We start from the raw sequence: 15,977 nt of genomic DNA on the forward strand, positions 1-15,977 counted from the left end.
TTTTTTCCCCCACTCCTAGTCCCGGTAAGGGCTCCATGCCAGACTGATATATATATTTTATGATAACTATAGAGATGCACTTCAAACCTGACAAAGGACTTTGACATTTTTAAGCATCTCTTTGATTAATACATGACCTTTTAATGCTTTGGATTAAATTAATAAATCTTTTACATTTAAACCCATCCTGCTTGCGGTGCAATGTTTTCCGTGCGACCTCCTTTTCTCCCCACGCGTCCGAGACATCTGACCCTCCCCTCCGTCCTGCCCCCCCCGTGCCCGCGCACACGCACGGCAGATACATCAATATATAGGTTTGCAATATTCATGCGGTGCAAAGCCCCGCAAGGCGAGAACGGAGGGATCCTCGTCGTTTTTGAACCGTCCCTAAAAATAGCAAGAAAATTCAGAGCTGACATTCAGGGCAAGGGGATGAGGAAGCCTGCAAAGTTGCTCACTCAGCCAACAGCAATTGCAGCGATCCTGTCTGCGTGTGCAGATTCCTCTGCTGACCGGGCTGGAGCGCAGGCCTCCTCTCTGTACCGTTTCCAGGAGTCTGGAAGCGATGCAGACGGGTCCCGAGCCGCGCCTGGGAACGCCGAGGCCCGCCGGCACCCGAGCCAAGCCCGCCGCTGCCGCCCGGGCGTGCGGAGCCCGTCGTGGCCGGAGCCGGCTGCTCCCGCTCGGACACAGCGCAACGCGGCGTTCCCCGCCGCGCGGGCTCTCCGGCCCGACCTCCAGCCTCTCCCAGCACCCGGGAAGCAGGATTTGCTCCCGCTGCCTGTTGATGCAGAAACAGGCACCCAAACGCAGCCGGCGACCCGCGTGCGGGGCGGGGGGCTGCTGCGAAGCCAGGTGCTGCGTCTCTCCCTGCACCCGTGTGTTATTCCATCGATGACTCACGTGTTATTAGCAGCCAGGCGATATTCCCAATTCCCTGGAGTTAACCCTTCACTCGTCACTCGCCAAAACACCGTGTCACAACAAACATCAGCGGTATTATCTACTTTAATTGTATTGTATCTACCAGCGCCGGGAACGCGAGCGGCGGCGGAGCGGTCGGCGAGCCGGGCGGGAAGGCGCGGCGAGGGGCTCGGGAGCCGGCGGAGCACGAGGAGGGAGGCTCGCGGCGGGGGTCCCGGCCGCAGCCCCCGGCCCAGCCCGGCCGGGAGGGGAGCCCCGCGGAGCACCGTCCCCCCCGGAGCGCCCGGCTCCGAGGAGCAGGGCGTTACTTGGATACCGAACAGCAGGGAAGTTTCCAGGGCCGCCAGGCCCCAGCCAGGAAAAAAATAATAATAATAAAGGGGAGGGGGCCGGGGGGGGGTGAGGGCGCTCCCGGGGCGGGTGCGGAGGTGGGTGACGGGCTACAACCCCGGGGGAGCGCGGGGGGGGCCGCCCCGCGCACGGTGGTGGTGGGAGCAAAGGGGGGGCTTCAGGCCCTGCACCCCGCGCGGGGGGTCCCGGGGGGGTCCCGGGGGGGGGCACCCCCGTCCCCCCGGTGCCCCCCGCGGCGGGGCGCGGGCAGGCGGGGCGCGCAGTGCGGGCGCGACCCGGGAGAGGGCAGCAGCGCCCCGCGCATCCCGCTGGGACCTCGGCGGGGAGACGGGGCCGGGGGGGGGGAGGGGGGGACGGACACACACACACACAGACGCATCCCGGGGGTGCAGCCCCCCCCTCCCCGCCCCGTCCCCCCCCCCCAACGCTCCCCGCACCCCCCCGCGCCGCGCACGGGGCCGCGCCGCGCTCGGGCCCCTCCCCGCCTCCCTGCGCGCTCGGCGGCGGCGGCGGCGGCGGGGGGGCGGAGGAGGAGGAGGGGGCAGAGGAAGGACTACAAGGCCCGGCATGCCCCGGCGGCGCGGCGCGGCTCCCCGGGGTGCCGGATGCTGGCCGTGCCGCTGACAGCGGAGCCGAGCCGAGCCGCGGTCCCCGCCGCGCCGCGCCGCGCACCGAGAGGGCAGGGCGCGCCGCGCCGCCGGCTCCGCGCCCCCTTCCCAGCCCCCACAAAGCCGGGAGCGGCAGAAGGCAAGAGAGGGAGGAGGAGGAGGAGGAGGAGGAAGGAGGCGGACGGGGGGAGGCAGCGGCAAGCCGGGGCTCTGCGCTCTGCCTTTCTTTGCTTTCCGCAGGCGGCGAGCGGCGGAGGCGCAGAGGGGAGGTCGGTTCCCCTCCGCCTGCCGCTCCGCTGCCTTTTGTGTGTTTCCAAGGCGAGGAGGAAAAAGGGGGGGGCGCGGGGGGGGGCGGCAGAGGCGAGCGAGCGGCAGCAGCGAGGCAGGGGACGGCGGAGGGGCGGGCTGGCAGGGAGGGGGCGCCGCGGCCGGCGGCGGCGCCTGCGGAGAATGTGAGCAGGAGGCGCTGGAAATGCTCTCGTTGAAGGTGGCGAGCGGCGCCGAGGGCTGCGCGACTCGCGGCGGCGGCGGCGGCGGCGGCGGCCCGGAGGCGGCCGCGGCGGACGGCGGCGGCGGCCCCCCCGCGCGGGCGGGCTCCGAGCGGCTCGGCGCGCAGCAGCCGGCGGGTGAGTAGCGCCGCGGCGCCGCCTTTGGGCGCCCCCCCGGGGCCGGGGGCGGGCGGGGAGGGGCCGCGGCACTGCACGGGGCGGGGGGGCTCGGCGGGGCCGGGGGCGGGGGGGGTCCGCGGGGCGGGCGGGCGGCGGAGGGGGGGGGGGGGGGGGCGCCGCCTCGCCGGGCGCGCTGAAGTTGCGCGGCGAGTTGTGCCCCAATTGCCGGAGTTTCGCGGCGCTCGGGGCGGTGCTGCGGGGCCGCGGCGGGGGGGGGCGCGGCCGCGGGGCCGCCGGGGCGCGGAGGGCCGCGGTTTCCCGGAGTTCTCCCGCCTCCCCCGACCTTCCTCCCCCCCCCGGCCTCCTCCTCCTCCTCCTCCTCCTCCCGCCGCCCCCCCCGTGTGAAAGCGCTGAGTGACAGCTGTCAGACCCGGCTGTGTCCACTAGAAGGCAGGCAGCCGTCGGAAGGCAACATGTCAACAGAATTGGGGGGGATTGAGGCGCCGCCGGCCGCGGGGGGGGCACGGGCACATCGGCCCCCGGGGGCAGCGGGGGGGCTGCGGCGGTCGCAGCGGGGGCCGCGGCCAGGCCCGCCCCCAGCCTGCCGTCGGGGGGCCGCGGCTGGGGCGCCCCTGCCTCCCGCGGGGCTCGCCGGAGCGGCTGGGCTGCTTTCCCCTTTATCCCCCCCGCCCCCCCTCGGACTGTTCTTATCGATCAGCTGGTTTAAATCCCCTGGGCGTCGGGGCTCTGCCCCTCGGTGCGCGCGGGTCGGAGGGGCCCCGCGGGGCCGGGCTGCTGCCGGCCCCCGACCCCCGGGGAAGGCGGGCGCCGTCGGGGGAGGCCCCGGCCGCCGAGGCAGGTGGAGGAGCCTCGCTGGCCGCTTGTTTACTTGCAGCGGGAGGAGCTGGCCCCGGCCGCGGCCAGGTGGCCTTGTGCATAAAGCGACTTGGCCCGTTGCTGTGAGAACCGCGACCAAAAGCCCCGGGCTGAGCTCATTGTGTGCTGGTGCGAACCCCGGCGCGCGGTGGAGTGACTCCAGATTTATCCTGGCGTGACAGAGAGCAGCAGCGAGCCCCGAGGGCTCGGGCACGGATCCTGCCCAGCGCTTTCGCCGGCGCGGGCCGGCCGAGCGCTGCCGAATCGGGGCCCCCGGGCCTCCCCCCCCCCAGGTGTCCCCTTACACTGGCTCTCCTGCTGGTCTCAGGAATTTGCAGGGGAGGGTGGTGGTGCTGGTGGTGGTGGTGGGGAGGGGAGGAAGGGGGGGGCTGGAGAAGGGATGGCGCGGCGCCAAATTCCGCTCTGCCATGTCTCTGTAACCTGAACAGGCCAACTCCATCCCCGGGGCGCGTCCCCCGGGGCTGCGCCGCAGTCCGGCTCCGCGCCCGGCCGGGGCCCCCGCGCGCCCGCCGCCGCCATCGGTGCTGCCACGCTGCTCCGGGAGGAGGTGGAGACGGCGGCGGGGGCGGCGGGGGGGGGAGAGGGTTTGCCCGGCGGAGGGGAAGGGCTGGCACCGCGGCGGGGACGGGGGAGCCAAGGACACGCCGCGAGCGGGAGGCTGCCGGCGGCGAGGCCATGGAAAGCCGTGGAAGGTTACAGGGAGCCGGGGGGGCCGGTTCGCGGGAGGCAGCGCCCTGGCCTCCTCGGGGGAGGCAGCAGGGACCCGGGGCAGGCTATTTCTGCTGAGATCCCGCGGAAAGCGCTGGGAGAATTGTGGGCTGCTATAAATAGTGTGTGTCAGCCGAGTGGAAACAGGGCCTTGAAACGCTCCTGCTATTCTCCCGAGTGCTTGGAAGCGGCTCTTGGTAAACAGGGCAGCACTGGGGAGGGCTGTTTCCTACTTCCGGGCTTGTAACGCGAGCGTTTTGGGGGGGGGAGCGGGGGGGCTCGGCCTGGACGGAGCAGAGCTCCCCGCGGGGCCGCCTCGCTGCACGCTGGCCGGTGGCTGCGCGGATCCGCCCCCCTCCGCCGCCGGCCGCTCCGCGTCGGGATGCGCCGCCGGGGCCGCCCGGGAGGCTGCGGGGGGACGGGCGGCGGGGCGGAAAGGTTGGACGTATTCCCGCTTCGCCTCGGGGCGGGGGGGGACCAGATGCGCTGAGCAGCCCCCCGGCCCCGCACACGGCGGGGGGCAGCTGCTGGCCTTGGCTTGCGGCGGGGCCGCGGTGACATTTGTGCAGGACGGCAAGGAAAGCGCCTTCGCGACGTGTGACGAGTTTGCGAGCGCTCTGCGGGCCGGTGGGTGCGGCCGGCCGGGAATGCGTTCCCGGCTCGCCTCGGTGCCGCGGTGCCTGGCGCGGAGCAGCCCCGCGGGTCGCGGCGGTCCCCGCGCGTGGCGGCTCCCGCACCTCCGTTCATCGGCCGCGGCCGCGTTTGGGCCGTGCCGGGATCCGGCCGCGCGGCACTGCGTTGCCCGGAGCATCGCGCGCTCCGCCGCGGCATCGCCTGGCTCCGCGCGGATGCGGGCACCGGGATCTATCTGCCGCCGCGTTGCTATTTTGCAGGAGAAATAATAACGCGGAGAGGGCAACAATCGCGACGCCTCCACGGTGCCCGCCGCGGGGTTTTGGCGCGATGCAGCGCGGGCACCGCGATGGCACCCGCCGCGGCGGTGGCCGTCATCCCCGGGGGACGCAGGAGCCGGCCCGGGGCGCGCCGGAGCAGCAAAGCACGCAGCGCTGCGTGGGTGGGAAGGGGAGAGTGCGAGTCCGTTTCTCTCTCTCTCTCTTTTTTTTTTTTTCCTCTCTGTGGGTTGAGCGTTGGGGCGACAGACAGGGAAAGTCTGAGCAATGGTCTCCGCGCTGGTGCTGCCTTCAATCACCGCGGCCCAGAAGCCCTCGCGCGGGGCCTTCGAGGCACGAGGGCTCGCGGCGGCTGCAGCTGCGAGCGCGGCCCCGGGGCCCGGCCGCCTCCCTGGCAGCGCGGGGGGGGAGGCGAGGGGGGGCCGGGCCCCGTGGTTTTTTCCAGCCCTGCCGCCGAGGGTTGTGTTTCCGAGGGGGGTGCGGCGTGATGCCTCCGGGGAGCTCATTAAATCCGCCACCCCTTTCCCCCCCCCCGCCGCGTCGCTGATGGATCCGGTGGGAAGGAGGGGGGGCGGTGCAAGGCGGATGCGCCCCCCCCCGGCACGGAGCAGCCCTGGGGTCACCTGTAGGAGCGCGTGGGGGGGAGAGACGCAGGGACATGGGGGGCAGCGTGACGTGCCCCCCCCCCCCGCACGGGGCTGAGCGAGCCCCAGGGAGCAGCACTGCGGCGGCTGCCCCGGGGCCCCGAGCCTCGCGCGCTCCTCGCCTCCCGCCGCCTCCAGCGCATCCATTTGGGCTCGGCGCCTGCAAATTCCTCCCCAAAACCCGGGCCGAAAATAATCCGGAGGAGGCCGCAGCGCCCGGGGCGAGGGAGATGAGCTCTTCAGCTGCCGGGGAGGGAGGCCGATGCCGGCTCGCGCCGCGCTCCTCCAGCTGCCGGCCCCCGGGAATCGCCCGGGGATAAAGCTCGCCCGCCGGAGGCGATGGCCGCGCGCGGGACGGCAGGGCCGGAGCGCACCTGGGCCGGCGGCGCGGGAGCCGGCCGGGGCTCGGCGGCCGAGGAGGGACAATGAGCGCCGGGAGGGAGGCGCCACGCGGGAGCCGTGCGAGAACCGGTCTGCGAGGTCCAGATTGGCAGCAGATCCCGAATCGGGAGGAGCTGCGAATCCATGCGGCCCCTGCCGAGATCAGACAAGACGACAGCGACTCGGTTTGGGGGAAGAAATCGGAGGCGGGGGAAGCTTTTTTGCTGAAATGAAATTTGAACCCCAAAGTGGGAGGGAAGTGGAGGTGGGGGGCACGGCTCTCTCCACATGGTTATTACTGCTGTTTTCCACCCAGCTGAAAGGAGAATGTAGCTTAATATGGACCCGCGGGGAGGAGAAGCGAGCGGGAACGGGGATTTGGCAGGAGGGAGCTGGGAAGCAGCGAGAGGAGCCTAGAGGTGAGAGGGGACGGCGGTGCGCCCGGGCGGTGGTCGCGGCCCGGCGCGGAGCAGGACGGAGGTCGGGATGCTGCTTGGCGCGCGGCGAAGCCGGGAGGATCCGCGGCCAGTTTTCCCGGCGGGGCGACAGGTAGCGGGGAGAGCCGGGGGCGGCTGGGTGCTCGGGGCCAGGCCGGGCGCGGAGGGATGCGAGCGGGGACGCGGAGCGGGGTGAGCCCGGGGGAGGCCAGAGGGGAGCGGGCGCTGCGCGGGCGGCGGGCGAGGGGACGGGGTGGCCCGGCTGCGACGTCCCTTCGCCGTCTCTGCCGTGTGCCGGCTGCAGCGGGGGACCGCGCCGGGAGCAGGGCCGGCCCCGCGCGGAGGCGAGGGCGGCGGGGGAAAGCCCTCCGTGCACGGAGGCGTTAGCAAAAGCCGAGGCCCCGCGCCGGGTGGGAGGAGGGCGAGCGGTGCTGCCCCGCGGGGGTCTGCGTCGCCCCGCGCTGCCGTCGGTGCTTTGGCAAGGAGAGACCCCCCCCCGCCGCCGTTTGCAGCCCTGCTGTTTCCTCCCCATCCCCCCGTTCCCACCTCGGCTCCTCTCGGATGCTTCCAACGCGGCGGTGCCCTGAAGGCAGCGGCGGCAGCACCTCGGCGAGCGCACGCTCGATGTTGGAACGCGTGCGGGTGGGTTTGGGGCTCGGCGGCCCCCGCAGCCCCCCAGCTCCCCGCTTTCCCGCGGCGTTTGCTCCGCGCTCGCGGCCGGAGTTAGCGGCCGAAAGCAGCCGCTGTGCAGGACCCCGCTGGCCTTCATCCCAGCGCCCTCCTCTTCCTCGCCGGAGCACCCCGCAGCCGGCACGGCCCCCCCCCCCCCCCGGCATTCCTCGGGGGTGAAGCAGAGGCGCTGGCAGGGCGCTCGCGCTCGCCCTGGCCGGCTGCGCTTGCCGAGCAGAGCCGCCGGCCTCTCCCGGGAGCCGGGCCCCCGCGCGGGAGAGGCGCCGGCGTGGGACCCCTCGGCACCGGGCGGGATGCCGCTGCCTGCGTGCAGCAAACCCCGGCCGCGCCGGGCTCGGCGCCTCCGGAAGCGGCCGGCCCGGGAGATGCCGGCGGCCCTCGCCGGACCGGGGCCGCCTTGGCGCGGTGCGAGCCCTCGCCGCCGAACAAAGCTCGCCCCTCCCCAGCCGCCCCCGGCGAAGCAGGCCCCTGTCGGAGCGCAGTCCCCGACAGCGAAGGTTATTTTAATGGATGCATTACTTTAAACGAACCCTCCGCCATCTGTTCCACCCCCTAATTACGCATGCAAAAAAAGCCCATCTCACAGCCAGCGCAGGAGAAAGTAAAGATATAAGTGATTTAAATGCATGTATCCACAGCTCCGCGAGCAGCTGGGACGGGCTTCGCGGCGCTCGGCGCGGGCGCACGGCGCGGGGCGAGCGACCCGGCTCCGTTTCGGCGCGTTCCCGCTGGCGGTGCCCCGTCCGGATGCGGAGTGGCAGCGGGGACGGGGCGGCGTGGGGCGTCTCCGGGACCCGGCGTGACTCGGTTTCCCCCGTCGCGGCGGCCGCTGAGCCCCCCATGCCCGGCCCGGGGGGGCGGCGCTCGCCCTCGCCCGCCGCCTCGCTCCGCGCCTGGCTGCAGCAGATGCGCCGGCTCTGCGGGAAGAGGGAATTAAGTTGGGCTGGAGGAATTTCCAAGATCGCCGCAGGCCCGAGGGTCTGCGATGCCCCCGCGGAGCCGGGCAGTCATGCAGAATTAATCCTCCCGGCAGCCGGGCTCGGCTGCAGCCGGGGCGCATCTCCGGGGGGGCGGCGGGCAGCGCGGGGGGGGCGCCGCCGGGAGGGGGGGGCGGCCGGCCCGGCCCCCTTCGCGCCGTGGGGGCGAAACTCGGCTGCGGGAAGGACCTGCCCCGGCGAACGGAGCCCGGTGGCGCGAGCAAACGGCGGCAGCGAGCTGGGGGGGGGGGGGCACATCCTGCGCAGCAGCATCCTGCCCGGCGGCTGTTCGCTCCTCTGTTTTATCGGTCATGCAGCGCCCGGGCGGCTTGGTGGAGCCCCCCCGGGGTCCCGCGCGGCCCCCGCACGCCGGGGCCGGCCTGGGGGTGCCCCCACGCGCAGGGCCCTCCCCACGGCGGTGGCAGCAGCACGGTGCAGCTTGCAAGGTTGCCATGGCGACCTGCCGCGCTAACGAACCCGAGTAAACATTAATGAGGGAGAAGCCCCGCGTGGGGCCGGGGCGCCCCGGGGACCCAGGCGTCCTGGGGTCCTTTGGCGCCGCGGGAGCGTCTCCCCCGCCGGGGCGGCCGGACGCCTGGGCCCCCCTGGGCACTGCATGAGGCCGCGTGGGAAGAGCCGAACGGGGAGGTCTGCGCCCGGGCTGTGGTCCGGGCACGGCAGGATGCCACGCTCGGGGCCGGGAGAGGTCTGCCGGGGCCAGGACTCCTGGGCCCTCTGCCCGGCGTGGGGGGCGCCGGGAACGTCCCGGCCCCGGGAACCCCGGGTGAGCGGTTGCCAGCGCGACTCCGCGTCCCTCCTGTCCCCCGGCACGGCCACCCCGGCCGGCAGCCTCCGGCTTGGGGCAGGCGCTGGTGGCACCCACCGTGCTGTGGGGCACAGTGGGGCGCAGTGGGGCACAGGCCCCCCCGGGCGTCTGGGGACCCCGTGGCGGCTGCGCAGCTCATTAGAGGCGCCGGTGCAGGTGCCCCCGGTACCTTCCTCCCTCCCGGAGGGCTGCTAATGAGCGTCGGCTAACGAGCGCCCGGGCTCAGCGCTGCGCCCACTCGCTCCTCCCCGGCCCGGGAAGAGGCTTGATTGGCACGCGGGCGGCTGGGAGCCGCGCAGGCACCTTCCCGGCGAGGGGGAACGGCAGCGGCTGTAACGGGGAGGCTGAACGAGGCGGCGGGGTTGCACCGGGCCTGCGCCGTCTGCACCGTCCTCTCCGGTGCATGAGGGGCACGAGGTGCACGAGGGTGCACGAGATGCACGAGGTGCACAAGGTGCCTGAGCCGTCGTGCTCACCCGGTGCCGGTGCCGCCGGCCTCGTGGCCCCGTTGCTGCCAGCCCCGAAGCCGGGGCGGTGGCGGTGCCGAGGCTCCCTGCCAGCAGCCCGCCCGCAGTCGCCTGATTCCTCCCCGTGCATCCGCCTTGCACCTGATCAGGCTCGGGAGCCTCTGCGCTTTCGCCGGCGGCTCTGCAAAATAAATCCCCTCCCCTGCGTTTGCCTCCCCGCTGGCCAGCAAGGCGGCCGGGGGGGCAGCGGGACAGAGCCTGCGCTTGCCTCAGTTTCCCCCCAAATTGTTGTCACCCCCCTGCCCCAAGCCGTGGGGAGGCACGCGGGAATTCGAGCATGGCCCTGCAGGGCCGTCACCCCCCGGCGCGGTTGCATTTCCGCGCCGCCCTCCCGTCTTCCCAGCTCGGGTGCGGACCTGGCCACCGCCGGCCCCCGGCAGAGCCGCCCGGTCCCCGAGGCCCCTGGGCCGACGCTAGCGCCCGCCGCCTCCCTGCCCCCTCCCCGCTCCCTCCCCGGGCAGCTTAATCTCCTGCCAAACCTGCTTTTCCTGCAGGGCCGTTCTGCGGCCGCGGCGACCCGGGGGTCCCCAGGCTGCTTCGCCCCCGCAGCGGGTCGGGGCGCATGGGGTCCCCGGGGCGTGGGCGAGGGGGGCCCCGATCGCGGCTCAGCTGCGTCCCCCCCCTCCCCGCCCCAGCAGCCCTAATCCGCGGTGACACGGGGCCCATCGCCGCGGTGGCTAATTGCCGCGTCCCCAGCTGAGGATTACGGTCTAAAGTGGGGAAGGAGCAGCAGGAGCAGATGAGCTCCTAAGCAACAAAGCTCCCGTTTTCCTGCGAGCGACTTTTATTAGGAGTATAATTAAAAGCTGACAGGAGGGGAAAATCGCAGGGAGGATCGGGCCGAGGGCCGGGGCGAGGGAGGGAGCCGCCCGGGGCCGCGCGCACGGGTTTCGGGGGGCCGGGAGTTTCCGAGCATCGCCGGGGCCAGCAGCACCCCGGGCCCCGGCTCTGCCCACGCCGCTGGGCATCGAAGCGGGGCACCGGTGCCGCTTGCCCGCTTTGACGCCGGGGCCCAGGCGTCCTGCTGGCCGCAGGGTTTCTCCGCGCCGTGCCGCGCTGGCAGGGCAGGAGGCAGCGAGGTGCTCGCCCGGCGGAGGAAATCCAAACTCGGCCCCTATGAAAGGGGCTTTGTGTGCCCGGGAAGGAGCCGGCCTCCTCCTCCTCCTCCTCCTCCTCCTCCTCCTCCTCCTCCTCCTCCTCCTCCTGCTGCCGGCCGCCTCCGGGCCACGTTTCCCGCTGCCGCCCGGGGAAGGCGGTGGGCTCAGGGCTGAGCCGCCGCTCAGGGCAGGGGGCTTTGCCCAGCATCGGAGCGTGCACGCGCGCGGGGCAGCCGGCTAACAGCCCCCCCGGCCATTCGTGCACGGGCCGACAGCCCCGACTCGCCGCAGGGAAACTGAGGCACGGGGGGTGCTGGCTCCCTGCTCGCCCCGTGCGCGCTCCGGTGCCGTGGGCCTGGGACGAACCCATGGCACGTGCGGGGAGCTGCCGCCCGCCGGGGACGGGACATTTCTCCTTGTCCCCTTCCTGCCTGCAGGGCCGCCACTCGCCCAGGGCCGCCGCGTGCCTCAGTTTCCCTTTCCCGTCTTTGCCGGCGTGCAGGCGCCGCGGGGCCGTGCAGCGCGCCAGCACCCCACGTCCCACCCCAGGGGGGTTCGGCCGGCGCTGGGTGCACGGTGCACGGCCGGGGGTGCTGGGAGGGGGGTCGGGGCAGGCCAGGTGCCCTCGCGCCGGGCCGGGCCCTTGGTGCGGCGCTGGCAGCCGGCGCCGGGGTTGTTCTCGGCCTGGACAGGAAGACGAATGAATTCCATTACGGGATCGCGATTTTATTCCACGTGTCAGGGAGCCCGAGATTAACTTGCTCACCAGGCTGTGACAAACCCAGGCGGCCGCGTGCGTGCGTGCGCGCGCCCGGGCTCACGGCCTCCCCGGGAGCCCCCTGCCCTCCGCCGGCCCCCCAAGGGCAGGCGGGGATGGGGGTGACCTCGCGCCTCTCCCAGCGGACGACGCTGGCCCTGGGTTGTGCCCGGGCTTCGAGGTCCCTCGGCCACCCAAGGACACCGGTCTTTCAGCTGAGCCTGATCCTGCAAAGAGCAAAGCAGCCTCCCGGGGGGGGACGAGCTGCCGTGCACCCCCTTCATTGCTTGGGGCTTGCAAAAAGGGGCTTGGAGCAACGCAAAAGCGGGGCGTGCGGGTCGCGGGGGGCGTGCGGAGCGGGGGGCCGCAGCGTGCCCGCGCCGTGCACCGGCGTGCCGGGCGCCCCGGGGCCTGGCAGGGTGCTGCGCCGTGCTGTACGGCACGGCCGGCCCCCGGCCCCGGGCGCCCCTCCCCGCGCAGGCAGCTGGCTCGCTTTGCTGGAGGCTTCGCGCATTCCTCTTCTTGGGTCAGTCACCTTCGCCAGCTCTCCGGGGACGGAGGCAGTTGGGAGCCGCGGCAAACGACCCAAGGGCTCTGCTGGCGCCTGCGCCAGGGTCCCGGCCGGGGGGGCGCAGCGGGGATGCTCCGGTCCCCCCTGCATCCCCGGGTGCTCCGGTCCCCCCTGCATCCCTGGGTGCTCCGGGTGCAAATAGCAGCGGGGTTTTGGCGGAGCCGTCCCGGGCAGACGAAGCGGGCGCGCGAGCTCGGCGCCGGGGGCCGTCGGGGCCCAGCGCGGCCGGGCGGCGAAGGTCAGGCTTGGCCAGCTGCAGCCACTCCACCCTCCTCCAGCGCTTTGCACATTAATGCAAATGCACTGGCCTGAGTGGTTCATTAGCAGCATGTGGAATGGAATAATGCATCCGCATCCCATTAGCCTAATGAAAAAAAGGGAGCCGGCACCTGGAACAAAGCTGCCGCCTCTTGGCTAGTGCTCCGGCGTGGCCGCTGCGCCGGGCCGCCGGCCCCCGCCGCCCTCCCCTCCCCGGCCACCCGCCCTGCCACCGCCGCGGGGACGGGGACGGGGACGGCGGCAGCCGCATCCCTGCACCCGCATCCCGGGGCCGCGGCGGTGGCGGTGGCGGTGGCGGTGGCGGTGGTGGCGGTCCCGGCGGGCGCCGCTGGGCAGGCGGCGGAGGCGGGCGCAGCGCTGTGCCCGCGTCTCCGGGGCCGGGAGTGCAGAGCCTGAAGGATTAGAGGAAACATTGCCAAACAAACCAGGCTGTGCCGGAACCAATTAGCCTCCAGCAGGCAGAGTTTCAGATGCTGTTATTTCTGCCTCTTCTCTTTCTCTGCCTCCTTCTGTCTTTCTCGCTGGCTCTTTCTCTCCCCTCGCCTCCCCGGCCCCTCCTGCCCGCCCCCAGCATCTCCGCCGTCTCCATTCCTCTCCGTGTCGGAGCTTGTTTTGGGCACTGGCTTTGGAGTGAGTCATGCCGCGCGCGTAGGGGATTTTAAAAGCATTCTGCTGTCGCTGGGAGCCGGTTCGGGCTGCTCCGGCGCGGGGGGTGGAGCGCCGCGCCGCAGACGGCCCTCGGCCCGAGAGCCAAACCCCCCCTCTGCCCCCCCGGCCCGGGGTCCCGCGGCCACCCCGGCCGGCGGCTGAGTCACAGGCGAAGCGCCGGAGCCGTTGGCGCTTCCTCCGCGAGGCCCCTCGGCGAGGAAGTGGGTGCCGGGGCGTCGAGGCTGCGGGGGGGGAAGCGTGGGAGCCTCGTGCCCCCCGCTTCCCGCGGCGGCCCGCAGCTGGCCCCGCTCCCCCCCGCCCCTTCCTCCTCCTCCTCCTCCTCCTCCTCCCCTCGCCTTGAGCCGCGCTGCTCGGGGACTGCAGCTCCCGTGGATCAGGAGGAGATTTAGGTCAAGCGCTCGACTGAGTCGCAGCAGCCATCTGCGTGCGGAGCAGAGCGCCCGCCCGAGCCCCCCGCGCCGCCTTCCTCCCCGCGGCACCCAAAATTCAGGATCACAAATAACCCCCCCCCCCCCCGCCGGCGTCCCTCGGCGGGGCAGCGGGCCGGGCGCTGCCGGGGCGCCGGGCCAAGGGCGCCCTGACACGGCGGCGGGCGGCAGGCGGGAGCGCTGGCGGCGTTCCCGGATTCCCGGGTTCCTGCAGGAACAGGGTGGAGCGGGAGGCGGCCGGGAGCTGCTGTCATCGGGGCGGGGGCATCGCCGTGCCTCAGTTTCCCCAAGTCGCCCACCGCCTCCCCGCACCACCTTCTCCGACGCAAAGCGAGCGGGGGGGCACACAGCACCCCGGGGTGCCCCGGCGGTGGCGGCGGAGGGGGGGGAGCGAGCCCCCGGCGCCCTCCCGCTCCCCCCCCCCGCCGGCCTCTTCGCGCCTTCCCCGTTTCCTTCCTGCGTTTCTGGGCTCGCCCGCGCTTTTCTGCCGGGCCGCCCGCGCACGGTGGGAGGAAGCGCCCGGGGCCGCGGGGGCCGTGGGAGGCGGCGCGCGAGCCGGGCGCTTTCCCGCAGGTGGCCTTGCCGGCGGCTCCCGGGACTTCCCGCCGCTGCTGACTCAGCGCTGCCCGGCCCGGCCGCCTGCGACGAGTTGCGTCGGTGCTCGGCGGCGCGCGGATGCTCCCGGGCGCCCCGTGGGAGCCCGTCGAGGTGTCGGTGGGGCCTGGTGAGGAGCTTTGCCCGGCTCCTCGGCCCTGTTTGCACGTTCATCCCTCCTCATCCAGGGGGATTACGCGGTGGGAGAGCGGAGGGGCCGGGAGCTGCTCTGCCGGAGGTCCAGGTTCGCCCCGGTACCGCAGGGACATCGGGGCACGGCAGGCAGGAGCCCCCGTCCCCGGTCAGCCTTGGCGCGGCCCCGACCTTCATCCGCGTCCCTCCTCTGCCTCGCGCGGGCGCCGGCGGCCGAGCAAGGAGAGGGGGCACGTTTGGGGCACCCGGTGTCGGGGGGACCGAGCGGGCGCCCGTTGAGGGGCCCATCCCAGTTCCCCGGGGGGGGCTCAGGGGGGGCCGGGGGATGCTGGGAGCTCGGCGGTTCTTTACGGTCTCAGAGGGCTCCATTAATTCTTTAAATATCCAGCCTTTCCAGGTGGGTTTTGTTGAAAATTAATTTCCGGAGCTATTTTAATTTTGCTGTATTTAATTTGCTGTTTATTTTAATTAATTAACGTCGGGAAAATCTCTTCTCCCCGGCATCCCGCCGCCGTCTGCGGCGGCGGTACCCGGGCGGGGAGAGCCGGGGGTGAGGGGGGCACCCGCGCAGGGCCCCCGCCGCCCCGCCGTGCCCACCCGCCTCCTTTTTCCCGGCTTTTTCCCACGTCGGGACGGTCGGCGCATCTTCGCCGCGCGCCGGGCATCGCCCCCTCTCCCGGCGCTGCGGTCGGCCCCATCCCTCGCCTCGGGCCCCGTCCCGCTCGGGGGTCCCGGGGCTCGGCGCGAGCGGCCGGATAAAGCCGGGCCGGGGGGAGGCAGGGACGTCGCCGCCTCGCTGCAGATCGAGGCCTCTGGTCTCTCGCCTGTCTAGACGCTGCCACACACCTAATGTGGTTCTTGGCAGGAGCCGCGGCTGCTCTCGCTAGGTTAATTGCCGCGCGCCGAGCTCTGCAGACAGATAGCCGGGCTCCGCTCTGCCCCCGAGGACGCGCGCCGCGTCGCGGGGCGAGAGCCGCCCGAGCCGGGCCGGGCTCCTCCGGGGTGCTCAGCCCGCCCGGGGGGGCCGGAGGAAGAGGAGCGCGTGCATCGTCCCGGCTGGCGCAGCAGAGCCCCGGCGTCTTGCGGGTGGCTCTGGTTTGGGGGAGCAAGGGGACGTGCAGCACGGAGGGGACAGCAGCGCTTCGGGATGCAAGGGTGGCTTTGCAGCCGGAGCGGAGCAGAGTTACCGGCACCGGGAGGTTTTTCGTTTGCAAAGACCTCCCGGCCCGGTCGGCCGTGCAGCGCCGTGCACCGAGGTGGTGGGGACCCGGCTGCTGCGGCCCCGGCGCCAGCTCGGCGCCGCGTGGGAGGTGGAAGCGGTAGCATCGCGCCGGGGCCGCGCGGACGGCGAAGGGGCACGAGCCCTGGCACCGGGGACCCCGGCGCGGCCGCGGCGCCGGGTGAAATCCCGGCCCCGGGACCTGCCCCCCGCGGGATCCCCGGAGCCTCGGCAGAAGGTTTCGCTCGGAGCCGTGTTTTGGTTTAGGGTTTCGTCATGTTTTGATGGCAGGGAATTTCCGCTCTTAACCAAAAACACACAAAAAAAAAGAAAGAAAAAAGCAAAAAAACCCACCCCTTTGTTGAATTTTTGCCAAAGAAATGGGATGTTTCCATTCTTGTTTTGGCTTTTGGCAGCCCCAAACTGCAGCCAATGGAAGGAAATATCTGCGTGGAAGCGCTGCCGCCCCGCCGCCGCGCAGCCGCAGGCCGGGGGGCACCGGGGAGCCGGCGGGGAGGTTTCGCACGGAGAAGCTTGCCGGGAGCGCGCGGAGGAGCGCGATGGGGCACGCGGTGCCGGCTCTCTCCCTGCCCGTTCTGCAAAGGGCATCGCCGTGGGCTGGGGGCGGCGGTGCTGCGGCGGGGGGTGTCGGCGGCGGCGGCGGCTGCGGTGCTGCAGTGAGGTTGCTTTTTTGCAAGGAGCGATTGCAGCAGGCCGGGCA

The 15,977-nt window shown here is 72.6% G+C and overlaps 1 protein-coding gene across 6 annotated transcripts in view; it reads left to right on the plus strand.

The window, feature by feature from the left end:
- The first annotated feature begins 1,900 nt into the window (after positions 1-1,900).
- Positions 1,901-15,977, plus strand: part of AHDC1 (AT-hook DNA binding motif containing 1) — a 42,189-nt gene continuing 28,112 nt past the window's right edge. Inside the window, exons 1-2 of one of the 6 annotated variants that reach the window (XM_064525004.1) lie at positions 1,901-2,022; positions 2,371-2,509. Coding sequence is in view for 2 of the 6 variants with exons in the window: in XM_064525000.1 (XP_064381070.1) it covers positions 6,262-6,451 (190 nt within the window). In the remaining 4 variants the exon portion in view is untranslated. Of the gene's footprint in view, positions 2,023-2,048; positions 2,153-2,293; positions 2,510-3,976; positions 4,081-6,042; positions 6,452-6,471; positions 6,582-15,977 lie in introns of those variants that run through there. The other 5 variants (XM_064525003.1, XM_064525001.1, XM_064525006.1 and 2 more) reach the window with 5 other exon arrangements.

This window comes from Dromaius novaehollandiae, chromosome 23, assembly GCF_036370855.1.
Source record: "Dromaius novaehollandiae isolate bDroNov1 chromosome 23, bDroNov1.hap1, whole genome shotgun sequence".
Lineage (NCBI taxonomy): Eukaryota > Metazoa > Chordata > Aves > Casuariiformes > Dromaiidae > Dromaius > Dromaius novaehollandiae.